The following is an 18,946-nucleotide window of genomic DNA, read 5'->3' as shown; positions in this document are numbered from 1 at the left end:
GTATGTGTTATTTAAAGATGATGTTGCTTTGAAATACCATCAAACAGTAAACTGTGAATACCATTCATCCCTTTGAGCACCCATAGTGCTTCCTACCAAGGGATCTTTCATGTAGATTGTGAGCATATTTCCTTAATCTTATATCTGCGGTGAGAGTAGGTGAAATTAGGAAATGTAAGTTCTGTTTAATGTTTTAAAAAATATTTTCAAGTTGGTTAAAAAATAATAGATAGTCAGGTTTTTGATCTATTTTACCACCTGTGGACATTTAACAAAGCATTTAGCAAATTAAGTGACTTCCAAAAGGAAGAGTAAATACAAAAAAAATCCCAGCTATTGATTTGTAAAGGCTTAATGTGTTCTTGACAAATTTGAGGTTATTTTAGACTTTGCAGACTTCTGTGGATTTGATTAAAATTCAGTTCAAATTGCATATCAAAACTTTGTTGGCCCTCGTTTAATTATTTTATCCCCAGATCATATTAGGTTTTGTGATTCTACAATCAGGTGTGTCTGAGTAGGACAACACAGCTGCTGTAGGTGACCTTTACAGTATACAGATGACTAGAACCGTTTAACAGGGTTATCGCACCTTGTAATAGTGGCGGCTCTGATGCTAACTCCTGATGAATTCTGCCCTGGTTTATTATCCAATTATTTTTTTAATCAATTCCTCTTGGTGATATTTAAGTGCTTTGAAGGGCTGGATAAGTTTTTTTATTGTTGTGAAATTAAGTTAGTAAAACCCATAACTCTTCCGTCTTCATTCGTCTTATTTTCTTTAATGATACTCAATATTTCTTGTTATAGATCATTTCATTTATCCACAGGGTATATGACAAATTTCAATCAATGTATTTTCTGCTCAAATAGAATTTGTTTGATCTTTGTGAACTACATTCTGCAATACATTTTCTCCTTTAAAACAAACTTACCACTACTTCACCCATGGTGACCCTCCCCCTATTGACTCTGTCCTTGATATGTACATCAAGTGGGGATGATGCAGATCCTAACCATAACTTTTAATGTAGTAAATCATGGCAAATTAAATATGTAACAGTGACTATACAACATAAAACTGCTTTTCCTGTATCTAGTAGATACGTGGTAAAGTGAATGTTTATAGGAATATTAAGAGTGCACTTGAGGCTGGTAGAAAATGAATGGTGTGTGCAATATAAAATGTGTATTTATGAATATACAATGTGTTTATTATATATATATATATATATATATATAATATATATAGATTATATATCTATATTATAATAATATAATATATATTTATATATATTATATATATATATGTATGTACATATATATATATGTATGTGTGATATATGTATGTATACAATATATATATATATATAATATATATATATATATTTATATATATATATATATAAAATGTGTTTTTTTTTTTGTAGAAAAAACCCTATACATTTTCAAGAATTCAGTCATCCTGGTGACTGTGATTATCAAGAAGATAAGGCGAGTGATGAGGATGAGAGTGATAACAGGCTAGAATGTCCGTACGGGACTGACTGTTACAGGTGAGGAAGAAACACTGCACTATTACTGTACTCTTTCCAGACAGAAAAGCCCTGGGCTGCCCATTAGAGATGTGTTGCACTTAAAAGATGGGACATTATTATTATTTCACATCTCTGTTACACCAAAGCTGCAAAATGAAGTTGCTGCAAATGTTTCCTGTTTTACAGTATTTTCATTTCAACGAGTGGCTGTAAAAATGTGTGTGTGTGTGTGTGGTTTATATGCTGGGATGGAATCCAAACATTTAACACATTAATCCTATTATGTGTGTCATAGAGGTATAATACTTATTTGTCTTTAACAAGTCATAGAAGCATTAAGGCTGGTACTTGCAAAGCATGATGATTTTCTGCCATGTTATTTACTTTGACAAACAGTTGTTATAAACAGGCACAGAAAAAGCAAGATGGTGAATAAGGGGGTAACCCAGGGTTTAAATTGGGAAACTGATTTGATATTTTCGGTGGGAGATAATGGGGGGTGAGCCCTAGCTCCTACCCCCTGAACCACACTAAAAAAGTTACAATAAATTGTATTTAAAAGACTAGTTTCTTCTTTCAACTACACATAGACAGCATCAAATCTAGAGCAGTAATGAATCATTGTAATTGCATAAACTGACTGCATCACGGTGAGTGAGATGGAAGTGCAAAAAACTGCAGCAAGCTAATTTTCATTTGAATTAATTGTAAATTGTAATAAATTGTTTAATGTTCTGTGAGTGGGGAAAAAAATCATGTGGCTTTATGTTCACCATTGAAAACATTAGGCTTGTATAAATAATTTGATTCAAAGTTTATACAGAAAAAAAGCATTATCTTTTATTTCATTCACTAAATACATTATTTACTGTGCTCCAATATATTTCTAACTCCTTAACATGTTCAGCGACTTCGGTTATATGTCTGTTAATCCTAATGCACCAGTAATTTAGGTTCTTCATTAGAAAGATTAAACTTATTATATAAATACTCTTTTGTACAAAACAAGCAAATACAGTATGTTCCCTTTCAAGTACAAAATGTATTCCATTACACAATGGGATAACCTATTATACCCGAACACTGAACACTTCTACCAAAGCTGCGTCTTACGTCTGCCATGTCAGCACATCTGTCTCTGCCCCCACAGGAGACAAAACTGTGTGCAGGATGGCACCCAGTGCAATTTTCTATGCCAGCCTTTTCAGATACACAGAGACTGATTCAGCATTTGATAGAGTGGAAATTTGCTATCTTCAATCAGAAGTCGTCAGATAAGCTTGTCTTATTTTATTTCTGCTTGTTTTTTCCCCTTGGGATAAACTGCTGAAACAAAAAATTGTTTAAATAATTTAACCCTTTGTGGTCCTATGTCGGACCATGTCTGACATTACAATTTTTCCATTTCGGTCCAATGTCAGACCCTGTCCGACTTCTTCAAAAAGACGTCAAGCACAGGTCCCTATTTGTTTTCTCTCCAGAAATAGCTGAGAAAAGCTTTCAATGGCCGAGAGAAGCCAAAAAAAAAAAAAAAAAAAAAAACTGAGGCAGATCTGAGCAATACGCATAGTCCCTTCACCACAGGCACATAACACGGACATAAACAAACAAGGTAGCTGCTTCCGCATCCAGTGCTCAAAGAAAGTTGCGGACTGTTTTAATCTTTCCATAAAGTGCTTTGAGATTTCTGTAATGAAAGGTGCTATATAAAATAACATTATTATTAATATTATTATTATTAGCGTATCTCTGTGCATGGTAGTACACCATGCACCGTAATGTACCGTACCGTGCACCGCGCATTGTAGGACACTATGCCATGCATACCATACCGTATCGTACAGTGTTTCAATACTGAGCACCATACAGTGTTATCACCCGTGCTCATTACAATACAGTCTTGCTGTAACGATGCCTGGGTTCTATTCTTGCATGACCTACAAGAAACCTATCCCTTCAGAGGATAAGCATGATCAATATGTGTGGTATCTTTGTGATGCCTGTGCAGTGCTCACCACGTTTTTCGGTCGAGCGCAGGCACAATCGCTTTGCAGCACCTGCTCCTCCCTCACCGCCAGCACAGAGGCAGAAGCCCCTCGCAGTCCAGCACTGCAATTGGGAATCACCTGAGTTGATCAACCAATTAGCACTGACACAAAGAGAAACATGGGTGGAGATTTGGACACAAGACAAAAGAGCCCAAGTAAAATCCTGATCAGAATGAAAGCTTAGCCAATCAGTGTGCAATGATTATACTGATATTAGGACTGTCCAAGAACAGCTAACAGGAACAGCAGTATGAGGAATCGGAATGCAAGCCAAAACAATAACAGCAATGAACTGCACTGAATGGAAGTGACGCGATTAAGGTAATTGTTGGTATTCCATAACATGTCAGCAAGTACACCAGAAATGAATACATTTTTTCAACACAACGAAGGGGCACAACATGGAATACAAAGCTACAATGCATTGTGCCAAAAAATAAACAGGAAAACTTTTACAAAATGGTAACAAAAAAAAAAACCCAAAAAACAAAAATGTAAGTTGCAAATATATTTTTCTTTGAAAAAATTCGATATATTACATTTAGACTTAACTGGCTGGTAACAAAATTAGTAAGTTTTCACAACAAAATAGTTAAAGTAGACACCAATTATAAATGCTCCAAAAAAGTACAAAGTAACCTTTCCTCAAATGAGGACAATGGCACTTACTAGGTTAATTATATCAAGATGCAAATAAAACTATTGATAAAATAACATGAGACATTGATAAAATGCTAATTAAAAACATGGTAGTAGAAAATGTAGTATCTTAATCAGAACTCAAGATATGCTATGATAACGAAATGTAACCTTTCTTGGGCATTAAAAATACAGAAATGAACATTCTTCAAGTGGAGGGTAAAATAGAGAATTATTCAAATTGCACTGGTGACACACGTTATTTTCTGATCATAGTCTGCTCTTCCCAGGCAGTCTGCCAGGCTAAATTAACCTTTCATCGGCACACTGGATGCTGAATTCAGAATCAATGTGATGTTTTGTGTAGGCCAGATATAACCAACCAGTCCTTTTAAATGTAATATATAAGATTGCTGCAACTGTTTTTTTTTTTTTTTTTTTTTTTTTTTTTTTTTATTTCACCATTTAATTGCAGTAAAAAAATAAATAAATAATAATTGGATACATTCGCCCTAAATGAGTGTCTAGTATCCTTTTTCTTTAATTTAGTTTTTATTGAATACAGCGATTACACTTTTTGTATTTGTCATACTATTTAACTACTTCAGGGTAAAAGCAGGGCAAACATTGTTGTTTGGTCTTTGTATTACATGTTCTATTGTAAACTAAAGTCTAGTCCTTTTGACTTAATTTCCTGCTCTCAAATGCATTTTTTAAGTTTGGCAGTCAAATTAATAATTGATTGATAAGTGTGACAATGTTACTGAAGTTTATAATATATTTGAATCTTACTGTAAAATTTTTACTACCTAAATTGTTTTTTCTTTAGTCCCACAGTGGCAGTCTGAAGAAAAGAAAATGTATATACAGTACTGTGAAAAAGTAGTGGCTCCCTGTCTGATTTTCTGCATTTTTGTATTTTTGACACTGAATGTTATCCGATCTTCAACGAAAATCTAATATTAGAATAAAGAGACCCTGCGTGAACAAATGATACTACATTGTTATACTTATTTCATTTATTTATTAAAGAAACTTATGCAACAGCCAATATCCCTGTGTGAAAAAGTACTCACCCCTTAGACTCAGTAACTTGTTACGCCACCTTTAGCAGCAATAACTGCAACCAAACGCTTCCTGTAGTTATTGATCAGTCTCTTACAGCGCTGTGGAGGAATTTTGGCCCACTCCTTCGTGCAGAACTGCTTCAATGACATTTGTGGGTTTGAGCATAAACTGCTCGTTTCAGGTCCTGCCACAACATCTCAATGGGGTTTAGGTCTGGACATTCACTAGGCCATTCCAAAACTTCAGATTTCTTGTTCTTAAAACATTCTGGATCATTGTCTTGCTGCATGACCCAACTGCGCTTCAGCTTCAGCTCACGGATGGATGGCCTGACATTCTCCTGTAGAATTCTCTGATACAGAGCAGAGTTCATGGTTCCTTCAATGAAGGCAAGTCGTCCAGGTCCTGATGCAGCAAAGCATCCCCAAATCATGACACTACCGCCACCATGCTTGACCATTTGTATGAGGTTCTTACTGTGGAATGCAGTGGTCCAGTGGTTAAAGTCTAGGGCTTGTAACCCAAAGATACCTGGTTCAAATACCACCTCTGCCACTGAATGACTCACTGTGTGACCCTGAGCAAGTCGCTTAACCTCCTTGTGCTATCCTGCTGATGAGATGTTAAATCAGTATCCTGTTGTAAGTGACTGCATATAATGCACAGTTCACAGCCTACCTCTGTAAAGCATTTTGTGATGGTGGTCTACTATGAAAGGCGCTATATAAAAATAAATATATTTTATATATTAACAGACACTTCCGTCACAACTACTTGCAGTAGCCTATATTACTTTTTTGCAAGGGATATACCGAAATCAGTAAATCATAAAGAAAGTAATCATGTTAAAAAATGAAGACTAATATTTAGAGTGGAATTTTTAGTATTTATAAAATAATCTTAATAGTGCAAATATTGTAACCTGGCCAAAACAGTAGAAAATACATTCCAACATTACAATAGTTTAACATTACTAATTGCAACTAGCCATCAAGTACTGACATCAGATGAATCGAAGTCAGGTTACTTTGTTTATTTAATAACCTGTAAATAATTCAAAATAAGGATACCTGGTTGTACTTTTAATGTTCAGTGCAAAAAGTCAACAGTAGATGTTTTACATTGAACTGCAGTCCAGAGTTAAAAAAATAACTCCTTTCCAACTCCAAGTATCTTGCCTTTTTTTTTTTTTTTTTTTTTTTTTATCAGTCACTGTGTTGTTCTGCTTTAACCTTTTAGTATGTCTTTATATTCATCATAATGTTAAATTACCTTTCTAATTTCAATGTTACCCAAGTTTGGATTACTTCTTTTAGCACACATGTTAAATGGCTGAAGTAACATATATTGAAAGGCTTTGTTTAGCTACTTTCTTTTGACATGTGGGCTCTTTGGTTACCATACACAGTTAGAAACATACTGATATAATAAAAACCATCATGAAAAAAATATAGAAATACATTGGGCCAGATAGAATTGCGTCCGGGCCAGTAAAAACACTAGCTCAGCGGCCCGAGGGACCAGTAGTTAAAAATATAAACGTAGAGCCCTGCTTCAGCCCAGTTCCGGCAGCAGAACCTGGGGCGAGCCCATTCCAACTTCCCCTCGCCCAACCCACTCTCCTTCTCGCACTTGGTTTGCTTGTCTGTCGCTTCGAACTGAACTCCCGATCGCCATTTAGCCAGGCTATTTAGTTCAGTTTTTTTTTTATTTATTTATTTTTTTTTATAGTATAGTGTTGATTACATGGTGCTTTCTGCTTAATTCACAGAAAGTTACATTTTTGCTTCACTGTATGTGCATTATAGAGAGGGTTATTTTATCCTGTATTTTAGTCAGATATGTGTTGTTGTGTCCCACTGCATCCCCCCACCCCCTCCCCCATTTATAACACTCTTCAGTTACGATGAGACCCACGTTATAGCGAGGGAGCACTGTAATTGAAAAGGTGTGTAACATTAAGAGTCTCTCCCTCTCCCTCCCTCCCTTTTAGATTAATGCTGGAGAGCACTGACGTTTTTTCATGATTATTGATAGTTATAGTTTAGTAGCACCCTTTCCAAAACTTTCATCTAAGGGTTTTAGAGCGCTGACATTTATTTTGTAATTTTATAAAAAGTTAATATTGCCTTATTTGTAGTACCTACAAAAGTCAAGAATCTGGCAACTCGTATTACAATCTCAGACTATAGTAATTAATATTTTAAAAAGCAAGATCCAAGTACTGGCAATGATGGCATGTAAAATTCTGTTGCAAAAAATTAAAAGGGTCCAGCTGGCACAATAGATAATAACATTTTTTTTTTTTATTATTCTTCACAGGAAAAATCCACAACACAGGGAGGAGTACAAACACACCATGCCTCCAGGTACATTAATTTATTAGTCAACATTAGTCTTAAAAATATTTATTTTGGCAAGGCCCTGGAGTTGTGCCATAGAATGTGTTTACCTTGTGTCCTTGATATATAGGAGAATAAAAATCTATGGATCTCACAAAATAATTATTAGATTTGTAAAACTGCTACCTCATATTTAAGTTGTATTAATTAGTCAGATGCTTGTAAGGTGTGAACTATGCATCAACAACTGCTGCTGCAGAGTCACTTGCTATAGGACCTCAGTTTTACGTCTCATCCAGAGAAATGGTTTTCTAATGTAGTCAGTACAGTATGTTGCACGGAACCAAGTTAAAACCATGGGTCAAGTACACAAACAAAATGTACTTCAATGTTTTTCATATTACAAATAAATGATGAGTTCCACAGATTCCTAATAGGATTTCCATTATGTTTCTAAACTGTGTTTCTGTTAGTTCTTTATATTTCAATTATACAGTAACACAAACCTGTTATTTTCATACTTTTGTCTTTTAGAGACTGGCGTGCGCAGATCAAAGAGGAAGCATGACCTAAAAGGTAGAAAAAGTAATTTTTAAGTCTCCTGCAAATGTTTTGTGTTCTTCATTAAGTGAACCAAAAGTGAACCACTCCATTGTAATGTACTTGCTTATGGGGAAAGTGGTCTGTGGCCAGTATGAATAATAATATCTTAACCATTAGCACAATCTCCTTAAACTTTCGATCACAGCACTTCTTCTGAAATGTGGGCATTGCAGTGTATTAAAGTAATGTTCAGTGGAATTTGTATGTTGTCCTATAAAGCTAAAAAATAAACATTCAGCAAAGTGGCACATTTTATATTCCCATTAGCACAGTCCAAACAGCTTTTGCTCACAGCTGCAGCTCAGTATAATGCTATGAGAACCACTATCACTCTAAGTAGCTTTGAGACCCAATGCTCCATATTCTTCTGCTGGTTTGGGATATAAAACAGGGTAGAGCAACTATATGTGCATCTAAAGAGCTTTTAAGTAAATTAAAGAAATCTTACAGACACATGTGGACCATATAGAGGGCATTACCATATGGTGGTTGACTGTGACTTGGGAAAGTACGAGCTTTTCATTGAGAATAGCAAGCATTAAGCAAGGCTATTTAAATTAAATGTATTTACCTGTTCTGTCTTTTGTTTATTTATTTATTTATTTTAAATAACTTTTTTCTATCTGAATGTTCCAGTGACAGTGAGTAGATTGAACCTGGGATTCTCTGAGTATTACCATTATAATGCTGTTTAAACCAATTATGGAGAACTTGCATTGTATTTGGATGAAAATGATTAATTTAACTGCCAGTCACTTAGTAATTGGATACTTTTGGCCCAACACTATCTCTGTGAAACACCTGTTGCTGCATCATAATGCTATTCGGTCATCTGCTACTCAAGACAAAGAGGCAGTATTTGAGCTCTCAAAGCCAACTCAAATGCTTTGTGTATTTGGTTACAATTAATTGGCTTAAATGATAGGCATATATAATATTGTCCAAGTATAAAACCCCTCAAGTAGCATAACCTTACTGAATCTGAATCTTGTTACAATCACAACCTTAAGTGTGAAATATATTCAAACTAATAAATAAATCAAATAAATATATTCTATTAAAGAAAAGCCGTGATGTGCGACTTTAGCCCTATTAAGAAATTGTATAGACTCATTTTTGGGGTTCTTTTAACCAATGGTAAAAAAGTTCCATGAATATCAAACTTTTAATTATTTTAGAAAAGTGTGTTTTAATTAATTCCTTAAAACACTCAATTCAGAATTCTAGGAACTAGCGGAAACAGTATTCAAAGAGATGGGAAATATAGGAAAATGTATTGTCTAGTGAAGTGCATCGTTTGTTTTGGTCTGTTTCAAACGAAGTGGTGTATTCATTAGTGTGCTAGTATAGATACACTGTGGGCATGTGCATTCGCTGGCACACTGATGCAATAAAAGAACATCCACACCTCAAAGTGAAGCTTGTTAAACGTTGGCTAGTATGTTCTGGAAAAGGTTAAGTATTGAGATTAGATACTGGCATAAATAAAGAAGATATATTTTTTTTAAAATCTTAAATATTCATACATTTTAATATAATTTTACCATAAATGCTTTAACTGTTTCCTTATTTCATAGTTTTTTCATAGATCCAGAATTGTTTTCACTGTATGTGCATTATAGAGAGGGTTATTTTATTCTGTATTTTAGTCAGATAAGTGTTGTTGTGTCTCACTGCATCATCGCGTAGATGCCGAATTGGCATCGAATTTTATGTCTTGGCATCTGACTGAGGAGTTCGTCAGCTGCCCACAGTCACCCGTGCTGATGGCGAAGAAAGATTTTTAACAGATACAGTATAATACTAATAGAGCCTTTAAGCGCAAAAGTGCACCATCATCCAGCCACCCATTGCCATGTTTATTTAAATAACTTAAATACTTTCTGACAACGCTAGTTTAGAACAGTGGTACTCAACAAAATATCAATGCACAAGGTTATTTTCGTCAGAGGTTAGAGTAATTGGGGGGGGGGGGGGGGGGGATGAGTCCAGAATGAAATGCAACAATATTTTATTATATTCTTATTGCAATAATGAAATATAGATCTGCAGAGTTCCTTTGAATGAGAGATCATTCAATATCATCATGAGACTAATAATCACAGTTTAAACGTGTAAAAGCCGCCCAGTTAAATAGTTACCTGAAACTCAGGAAGAACACTGTGCCAAACAACTCATTTATCACAGCAATATTAATCGTATTTTGGGAATACAGCTGGAATAGAGAGGAAGTGCTGCACGAATGAATGAAAGATGTCGCCAGTGAAGTTTGACCAGGATGCGGCTTTGTGGAAATTAGTTGAAAAGCATGAGGTAGTCGATATGAACATCTTTTTACATGTTTTGCCTGTTTTATGATCTCTCATTCAAACAAAGCAACTCTGCACTGAAATCTGTATGGATTACTGCAATAAGAATACAATAAAACATTGCTGCATTTTATTCTGACCCTCCCCACTCCGTATCTAATCCCTGATATAACTTGTGGATTGATATTTCGTTGAGTTCCGTTGTTCTAAACTGTGTTGTCACAGTATTTAAGCGGTAATTCGCTCTGTATTAGTAGTATACTGAATCTGTTAAAAATCTTTCTTCACCATCAGCCCGGGTGGCTGTGGGCAGTTGACGAAATGCCCGGGCAGATGCTGAAATAAAATTTGATGCTAATTCGGCATCTGCCCACCGCAGCTGGACACTTCATGAACTGCCTGGGCATTTCAGCAACTGTCTCAATTAAGGGCCACAGCCGTTTTTAACAATTTGAAATAAACGCTGAGGCACTAATTCAAAGTAATACAGTAATATATATATATATATATTATATATATATATATATATATATATATATATATATATATATAGACACACACACACACACAGTGCCTATAGAAAGTCTACACCCCCTTGAACTTTTTTCACATTTTGTTGTCAGTGCCTCAGAGTTTCATGCATTTAAATGAGGATTTGTTTTCCACTTATCTACACACCATACTGCACACTTTGACCAATCTTGGCTATAAAAGCCTGTAGCTCTTGCAAAGTTTCCAATGGCCTCTTGGTAGCCTCTCTGATCAGTCTCCTTCTTGCTCGGTCATCCAGTTTGGAGGTACGGCCTGATCTAGGGAGGGTCTTGGTGGTGCCATACACCTTCCACTTATCAATAATCGTCTTGACCATGCTCCAAGAGATATTCAAGGCCTTTGATATTTTTTTATTCCCATCCCCTGATCTGTGCCTTTCAAACAACTTTGTCCTGGAGTTCTTTTGAAAGTGCCTTCGTGCTCAAAATTGAGTCTTTGCTTTGAAATGCCCTACCCAGCAGAGGGAACATACAGGAACTGCTGAATTTATCCTGAAATCATGTGAATCGCTACAATTTAGCACCACTGGAGGCCGCTTAACTTGGTATGTGATTTTGAAGGCGATTGGTTACACCTGAGCCAATTACAAGGTGGGTGGACACTTATCCAACCAAGCGATTTCAGTTTTTATTTTTAATTAATTTTCTACAAATTTCTAGAATTTTTTTTTTTTTTCTCTTGGAAGTTATAGGATAGTTGTAAGTTCAACTGGTTGGATTATTTATATAAATCATGGATGTGGGAGTGAGCCTATATTATTGATATTCTTACCTTTTTGTACTCAATTGCCAATTTACTCTCAATTCTGTAGATTTAATTGCTAACACTGCTAATATGCAATAAAAAATATATGCAGTCATTTTTTTGTTTGATAATTTAATAGTTTCCTGCTTCAGTTGTTTTATAGTATTGCAGTCTTTCTGCAGCTTCTTAATAAAAGTACCTTTTTATTTTTTTTTTTGTCAAAATATCCATTTTGACCAACAGTTAGCATTAACCCCAGAGATTTATTACATGGTTACAATCTCTTCGTACAGATGAGTCTTTTTTGGTGAATAAAATTCTAATACAAGATTTTAAAAAAAATAAAAAAAGGGTTTTGCAGTGAAGGAGAAAGTATAGCTCCTAAAAGTCATTGACATTGGGTTACATATGCTTTAAGACAGAGTGCATTAATGCGTTGTCTGAATACTGATACTTATACAGCATGATGGATGTCTCTGAGGTTCTGACCAACATGATAGTGGACTACATGGACAGAATCTAAGCAGAGGTTTTTGACACTCTTCAGAACAGTGAGGATGTTGCAAAAGTTAATTTTATTAGATTATTTTTCCACAGTTAATGGAAGCAAAGGGATGTGAAACTGGAAGGGCTAGGGACATAATTACCAGTTGCATTATACATCTTTAGTAATTTGACTTTTTTTTTCTTACACATGGTGACATTGTAACTGTACAATAATGGACTGTATTTACCTTTGGTAATCCTGAAACACTTATTTCAATGTATTTTTCCTTTTATATTTCTTTTTTTTGGATTTTGCTACTATTCAGTCATCTTTTTAGTTTTTGCAAACATAATTTTATTTAATGTTATATGTGTTTCTTTTTTTTTTACTGTTAATAATAGATTATTTGTATGGCTGTGTGACAGGGTAGCCGGGGCGTTGACGTCAGGCCAGCCACAGACAACAATGCACAGACAGTATTTGGGTGCAAAGCGAACTGCGCCTTTGTGCTTATTAACACAAAAATAACATTTATATTTAAACAGAAAACACTGCTCACAGAGAGAAAATTAAAGGTTGTACCAAAACAAGTCACGAACATAAAACTAAACAAACACATTGCTTCCTACATGCATGGCAATTGTTTTTAGTTTTACTTTCGTTTCTCTTTTGTTTCTTTTTCACTTGTGTTTCACGTTCTCCACTTTAAACACCTACCCCTCGAACAGGGAGCACTGCAGGCTTTTATATTGGTGACCATCTCTCGATTAGCAACAAATGAATCCATTAATTAAATCAGGAGATTTAAAATAGGGCTTCCCCTATCCATGTTGCCAAACCACAACAAAACAGCTTTGTTTAAAAAAAATAAATAAATAAATAAAACACACACACACACACACACACACACACACACACACACACACACACACACACACACACACAAAACAATACATTCTTAAATCACACTAATCCAACAATAAACCATAAATTTTAAATCAAAACAAAACATAAGAAATAATAACACCCGTTTTAAAATAAACAAACAATACATTCCCTTTTGAAATAATAATATGTTTTAAAGCAGGGCTTTGCCCTGCCTCCTATTCATGTGCAGGGCTTCCTTCTGCCCTTCCACAATATTTAAGAACTCCCTGGTCATCTGTATGGTTATTTCAACCAAAAAGGTTGATCTGCTTGGATATAAACTATAACCTGAGTATACTGCACACTGTATCATTGTGTAACCAGTACAGTGTATAACACAGACATTTTTGTAAAATCTTCAAATGGGTGCATATTATACTCAAAACATTATGCTTAAACGACTGCATGAGATAGAACAAGTGGTTCATAATGTATAATAAAGCTCTATCGTCACTGTTAGAGAAAATTGTAGTTGCTTTTGCCACTGAGGGGCTGAGGTTTCATTCTTGGACTGAACTAAAGTCTCAAGGCAAGTTGTTATGCGTTGGTTTTAATTTATGGTTGTAATGAATCAGCTTATTTATTTAATTGGCTCGGGGTAAATACCGCTGATACCTTCGGTTAATGGTTACACTGTGGAGTACCTTGATGTACTTAGACATGATTCTGAGTGGTCTACTGAGCCACAGGGTGCTTTTTTATAAAGTCACCAGTGATGAACTAAAACAGAAAATTCTAAATGCAAAATGAATCTGAAAAACATAAAAAATACATTAGTTAAGATTACTGTGATATTTCATACCCATGCCATGTTTTAAGCCCCATATCACAGCTAAAACACATACTTCAGTTTGTTCACAGTTATTTAATATGTGCTATCTTCCCAATAACTGATGTCAGAACTTGCAGAACAGTTGAAAGATCTATAGACTTTATAAATAAGTGTTTTCAGGCTGTGGAGTAGGGATGGGACGGTATAAAATTTGCACGGTATGATAACCGTTAAAAAAAAATATATAAAAATACCGTTGTAACCTTAATAGAACGGTATACAGTACATCATGCAAGTTATCAAATAAAGGCTCAAAAGAAAAAAGACTAATGTAAATCACTTAAATTACTGTAATTCACAAAAATAAAACCAACAAAACACACTTCCTTTCATGGAATGATTTAAACATTTGGTATTTAGTATTTTAATATGCCAAATAACTTGGTACGTTTCTTTTTTGTAAAGACAATCAGAATAATAAAAAAAAAAAAAAAAAAAAACTGAAGTTGTACACTCAACGTTATACTACAACAGTATGAAGATCCATTATTTGCTCAAAATGACATGGTGCTGCAGTTTGTTAAAACATTTTAACGTATAAAATTAAATAAATAAACAAATAAATAAATACTTTGTTTAGCTGATGGCAAATAGAATTGGGTAATGATCGGTCTTTTGCTTAAAACACAAACATCTACCACAGGTTATTATTTAAGAGCAGAGATGTGTCGTTTATTTTTTCAACCGGATAAATAAAATATGTATAGCAAAAAAAAAAGAAAAAGGTATTTTAATACTAAAACATGCTTACATTTACGACTTGCACAAATAAGCTTCCAATGATTATTACACATGTGGAGTTTTGTTTGGGACATTGGTCGTGTTCTTATAGCACAGTTTTCCGCAGCGCTGCACAGAATCTTGGAGATGCGCTGTAGACGTCACTCAGCACCTACAGAAATCTGTGCAGATTCTGCATAGCCCAGCGCAGCTTTGAAATGTTACTGCGGGAGGGGGGCTGGCTGTGGCTGTGAATCAAAGGGACGATGCAATGATCACGAGTGACCTGCTAATCGGAATGCAAATAACCACTAAAACTACTGCTGCCACCTTGCTAGCGGAGGCGAACGACATTTTATTATACAACGAAGCCGTGAACAGCCTTGGCAATACTATATTACATAAACAAATCAATTATTTAAAAAAAACTAAAAAAAACCATAATGTTAAATCTGTTATAAGTGATGTATAATTTTACAATAAAAATGTTTATCTATTAAATTAAACTGACTGTTGATAATCCAGACAAATGTAAATATAGAACATCGAAAATGTATGCTAAGCTGCAAGGTTTGAAGGAGGTGTTTCTCTAAAAACAGCGTGTGACATCAGAAACACAACAGCCAAGAGGAGCTGGCGCAGCAAGCTCTGGGTAACGTGAATTCTGTGTCATTGACCGTTTCCTTTAAAACCATTATCAAAATACAGTATCAGTTCACAAAAAGATCTTCCTCAGACACTTTGCTAAGGCTGCAAGTACCATCGCTTGATTTAGAAGACGTGGGTTTGCAGTTGAGAAAAATACGTTAACCTGTGTATAACCGAATTACGATAATTGCGGTTTAGAATAAAAGCAACGGTATTAATACCGTAATGTACTTAAACCGCGGTAAACCGAAAAACCGGTATAACATAATAACACAAGAAAGTTCACAAACGAGACGAGGCCATTCGGCCCATCTTACTCGTTTGGTTGTTAGTAGCTTATTGATCCCAGAATCTCATCAAGCAGCTTCTCGAAGGATCCCAGGGTGTCAGCTTCAACAACATTACTTTGGAGTTGATTCTAGACTCTCACATCTCTACTGTGGAATGACAGAGAAACATAATGATTCTGCTTTGTTTATTAAGGATTCAATGCATTCTTGTCTCAAGAAACAAAGTGGCATGTCTGCATGTCTTTGAGGCATGCTGCAATTAGTGAAACGCCATCTTGGTCAAAAGTCAGTACTGGTAATCAAAAAGCAATTTTTTAAGATGGTGACCTTTTTCTAACTAGATCTAATATGATAATTGTACTGTGTTTTGTTACTTTCCTGTTTTTAGCAACAGCTATTTACAAAGTAACGTTTCTGTCGGTCATCTTCTGAGATCATTATGTTACTAGACAGTTATCATTTATTCTTTGAGTATTTCATTTTTATAAAATGTGCAAATGTGATTTCTTATAAATTAATTACAGGCAAATGGCTGGAACAAGTAGTCCAGTTATTATAAGGCTTTACAGACAACTCTGAAAGTTAATCTGTGACTCTGTTTTGAAAACAGTTAGTTTTAGTTACTGATATCTGTTGCAGTATTTTGCATATAGAGTCAGGAAATAATTTAAAATGTGGAGGTGACTAATGGATTTACATTCTTATGCCATAAAAATAATTTCTTAATTACTGTTTTATGGTACTTTTAAATGAGTACATTGATACAAAATGCTGGAGGCAAAATGTTCACAACTGCAGTTTACATCTAATTGATTTTCATTAAAAAATGACTATTTTGCTGCCTTAGTCAAGTTTAGTGTATTTTTTTATATTTCAATTATACATTTAAAATTATCTCAAAGGGCAAGGCAACACTCACATAGGTATTGTGCACTGAAAGTGTGGAATGATTAACAGTTTGGACTGGGGAGTGAGTTTGACATTGGTTTTATGTTGGGAAATATTTTTAAGAAAAATAAAAAGCGGAAATATCTTGCTTGAATAAGTATTCAACCCCTGCGCTGTGGAAGCTCACAGTTTGCACCGATGAAAGAAACTGCCCTAACGAGGACACAATTACCTTACCATTGGCCTCCACCTGTGAACCATTAAAGTTGCTGTCACATTTTGTGGATAAAAACCCCACTGTTGAAGGATCATTGGTAAGGCTGTGAATCTGAAGGAAAATGAAGACCAAAGAGCATTCTACAGAAGTTAGAGATAAAGTAATACAAATGAATAGATTAGGGAAAGGGTACAAAATAATATCCAAGTGTTTGGATATCCCAGTGAGCACAGTTGGATCAATAATCAAGAAGTGGAAGCTGCATCACACCACCCAGGCACTGCCAAGAAAAGGCCATCCCTCAAAACTCAGTGCTCAAACAAGGAGGAGACTTGTGAGAGAAGCCACAGAGAGGCCAACAATCACTTTGAAGGAGCTACAGATTTTAGTGGGTGGGAGTGGAGTAATGGTGCACCTGTCAACCATATCAAGAGCTCTGCATAACACTGGCCTGTATGGGAGGGTGGCAAAAAAGAAGCCGTTACTCAAAAAGTACCATCTGAAAGCACGGCTGGAGTTTGCCAGAAAGCTTGAGAGTGACCCAGCTGTGATGCGGGAAAAGGTTTTGTGGTCAGATGAGACCAAGATAGAGCTTTTTGGCCAAAACTCAAAGTGCTATGTGTGGCGCAAAACTAACATTGCCCATGCCTCAAGACACACCATCCCTACAGTGAAGAACACCACCCATCATGCTGTGGGGATGCTTCTCATCAGCAGGGACTGGGCATCTTGTTACAATTGAAGGAAGAATGGATGGAGCAAAATACAGGAAAATACTGCAAGAGAATCTGCTTCAGTCTGTGAAAAACTGAAGCTTGGGAGGAAATTCACCTTTCAGCAGGACAATGATCCCAAGCACAAGGCCAAAGCAACATTGGAGTGGTTCAAGAACAAAAAGGTGAATGTCCTACAGTGGCCCAGTCAAAGTCCTGATCTCAATCCCATTGAGAATCTGTGGCACTATTTGAAAATTGCGGTCCACAAGCGTCGTCCAACCAACCTGAACAACCTGGAGCAAATCTGCCAAGAAGAATGGGCCAAAATCACTCTGACGCTGTGTGCAAAGCTGGTACATACTTACCCCAAAAGATTTAAAGCTGTTATTGCAGCGAAAGGTGGCTCTACCAAATATTAATGTGTGTGGGTTGAATACTTACTGTGTGTGTGTGTGTGTGTCTATATATACACACCCTGTCAGTACAGAGCCATTTTGTGAAGAAACTTGAATTGGTTAGAGGATATAATTTACAATCCTTTGTCTTTGTCTAGGTAAGAGTGTTTTGGCTGATGACAGTGATGAGGATGGACAGTCCAATGAGTATGACCTGGAGGACAGTTTCATAAATGATGAAGAGGATTTTGATCACACTGATGAAGATTCTGACTATGAACCGGAGTCTGATGATAGCACCAAGGAAGATATTGCAGATTTGAAGAAGGAAGCAAAGCAATTTGTCAGCAGAAGAAAATAAATTCATTTTTTGTTTGAATTACACCGTGTAACTAATTATTATTATTTTTTTGTTCCTGGGTAGTAAGTGTTATTTCCTAATTGCTTATGCCTCAAAAGTATAGAAATGGCTATTATTCCCCACAAACTTTGCTTTTGTGACCAGGACAGTGATATTTTGAAATATCACTATTTCCAATGGGAAAACGGGAGCTTATGTGAACGAAAAGACACAAAAAGTCAGAAAAAAACAACATATGAATCCAAATTAACATGTATTTATACTAAAGTAATACAAAAATGATTACAAAAGATTTGGAAGTGAGTAGTTTTGAGATTTACGATTATACTGTAAATTTACAGTATAATCGTAAATCTCGAAAAAGTACTCACTTCTAAATCTTTTGTAGTCATTTTTGTATTACTTTAGTATAAATACATGTTAATTTGGATTCATATGTTGTTTTTTTCTGACTTTATGTGAACGAAAAGACACACATTTGCCTGTTTTCCCATTGGAAATAGTCATATTTTGAAATATCACTGTCCTGGTCACAAAAGCAAAGTTTGTGGGGAGTAATAGCCATTTTCTATACTTTTGAGGCATAATCAATTAGGAAATAACACTTACTACCCAGGAACAA

At 35.4% G+C, this 18,946-nt stretch overlaps 1 protein-coding gene across 1 annotated transcript in view; it reads left to right on the top strand.

Annotated features, from left to right (window-relative positions):
• aplf (aprataxin and PNKP like factor) overlaps positions 1-18,389 on the top strand; it is a 90,212-nt gene extending 71,823 nt beyond the window's left edge. Inside the window, exons 8-11 of the mRNA XM_041252944.1 lie at positions 1,431-1,556; positions 7,616-7,662; positions 8,170-8,211; positions 18,122-18,389. Coding sequence (XP_041108878.1) covers positions 1,431-1,556; positions 7,616-7,662; positions 8,170-8,211; positions 18,122-18,324 — 418 coding nt within the window. The 3' untranslated portion in view covers positions 18,325-18,389. The remainder of the gene's footprint in view (positions 1-1,430; positions 1,557-7,615; positions 7,663-8,169; positions 8,212-18,121) is intronic.
• Positions 18,390-18,946: the final 557 nt, after the last annotated feature.

Source organism: Polyodon spathula, chromosome 6 (genome assembly GCF_017654505.1).
Source record: "Polyodon spathula isolate WHYD16114869_AA chromosome 6, ASM1765450v1, whole genome shotgun sequence".
NCBI lineage: Eukaryota > Metazoa > Chordata > Actinopteri > Acipenseriformes > Polyodontidae > Polyodon > Polyodon spathula.
The sequence above is the reverse complement of the archived record's forward strand: the minus strand, read 5'-3'. Positions and strand labels throughout refer to the sequence as shown.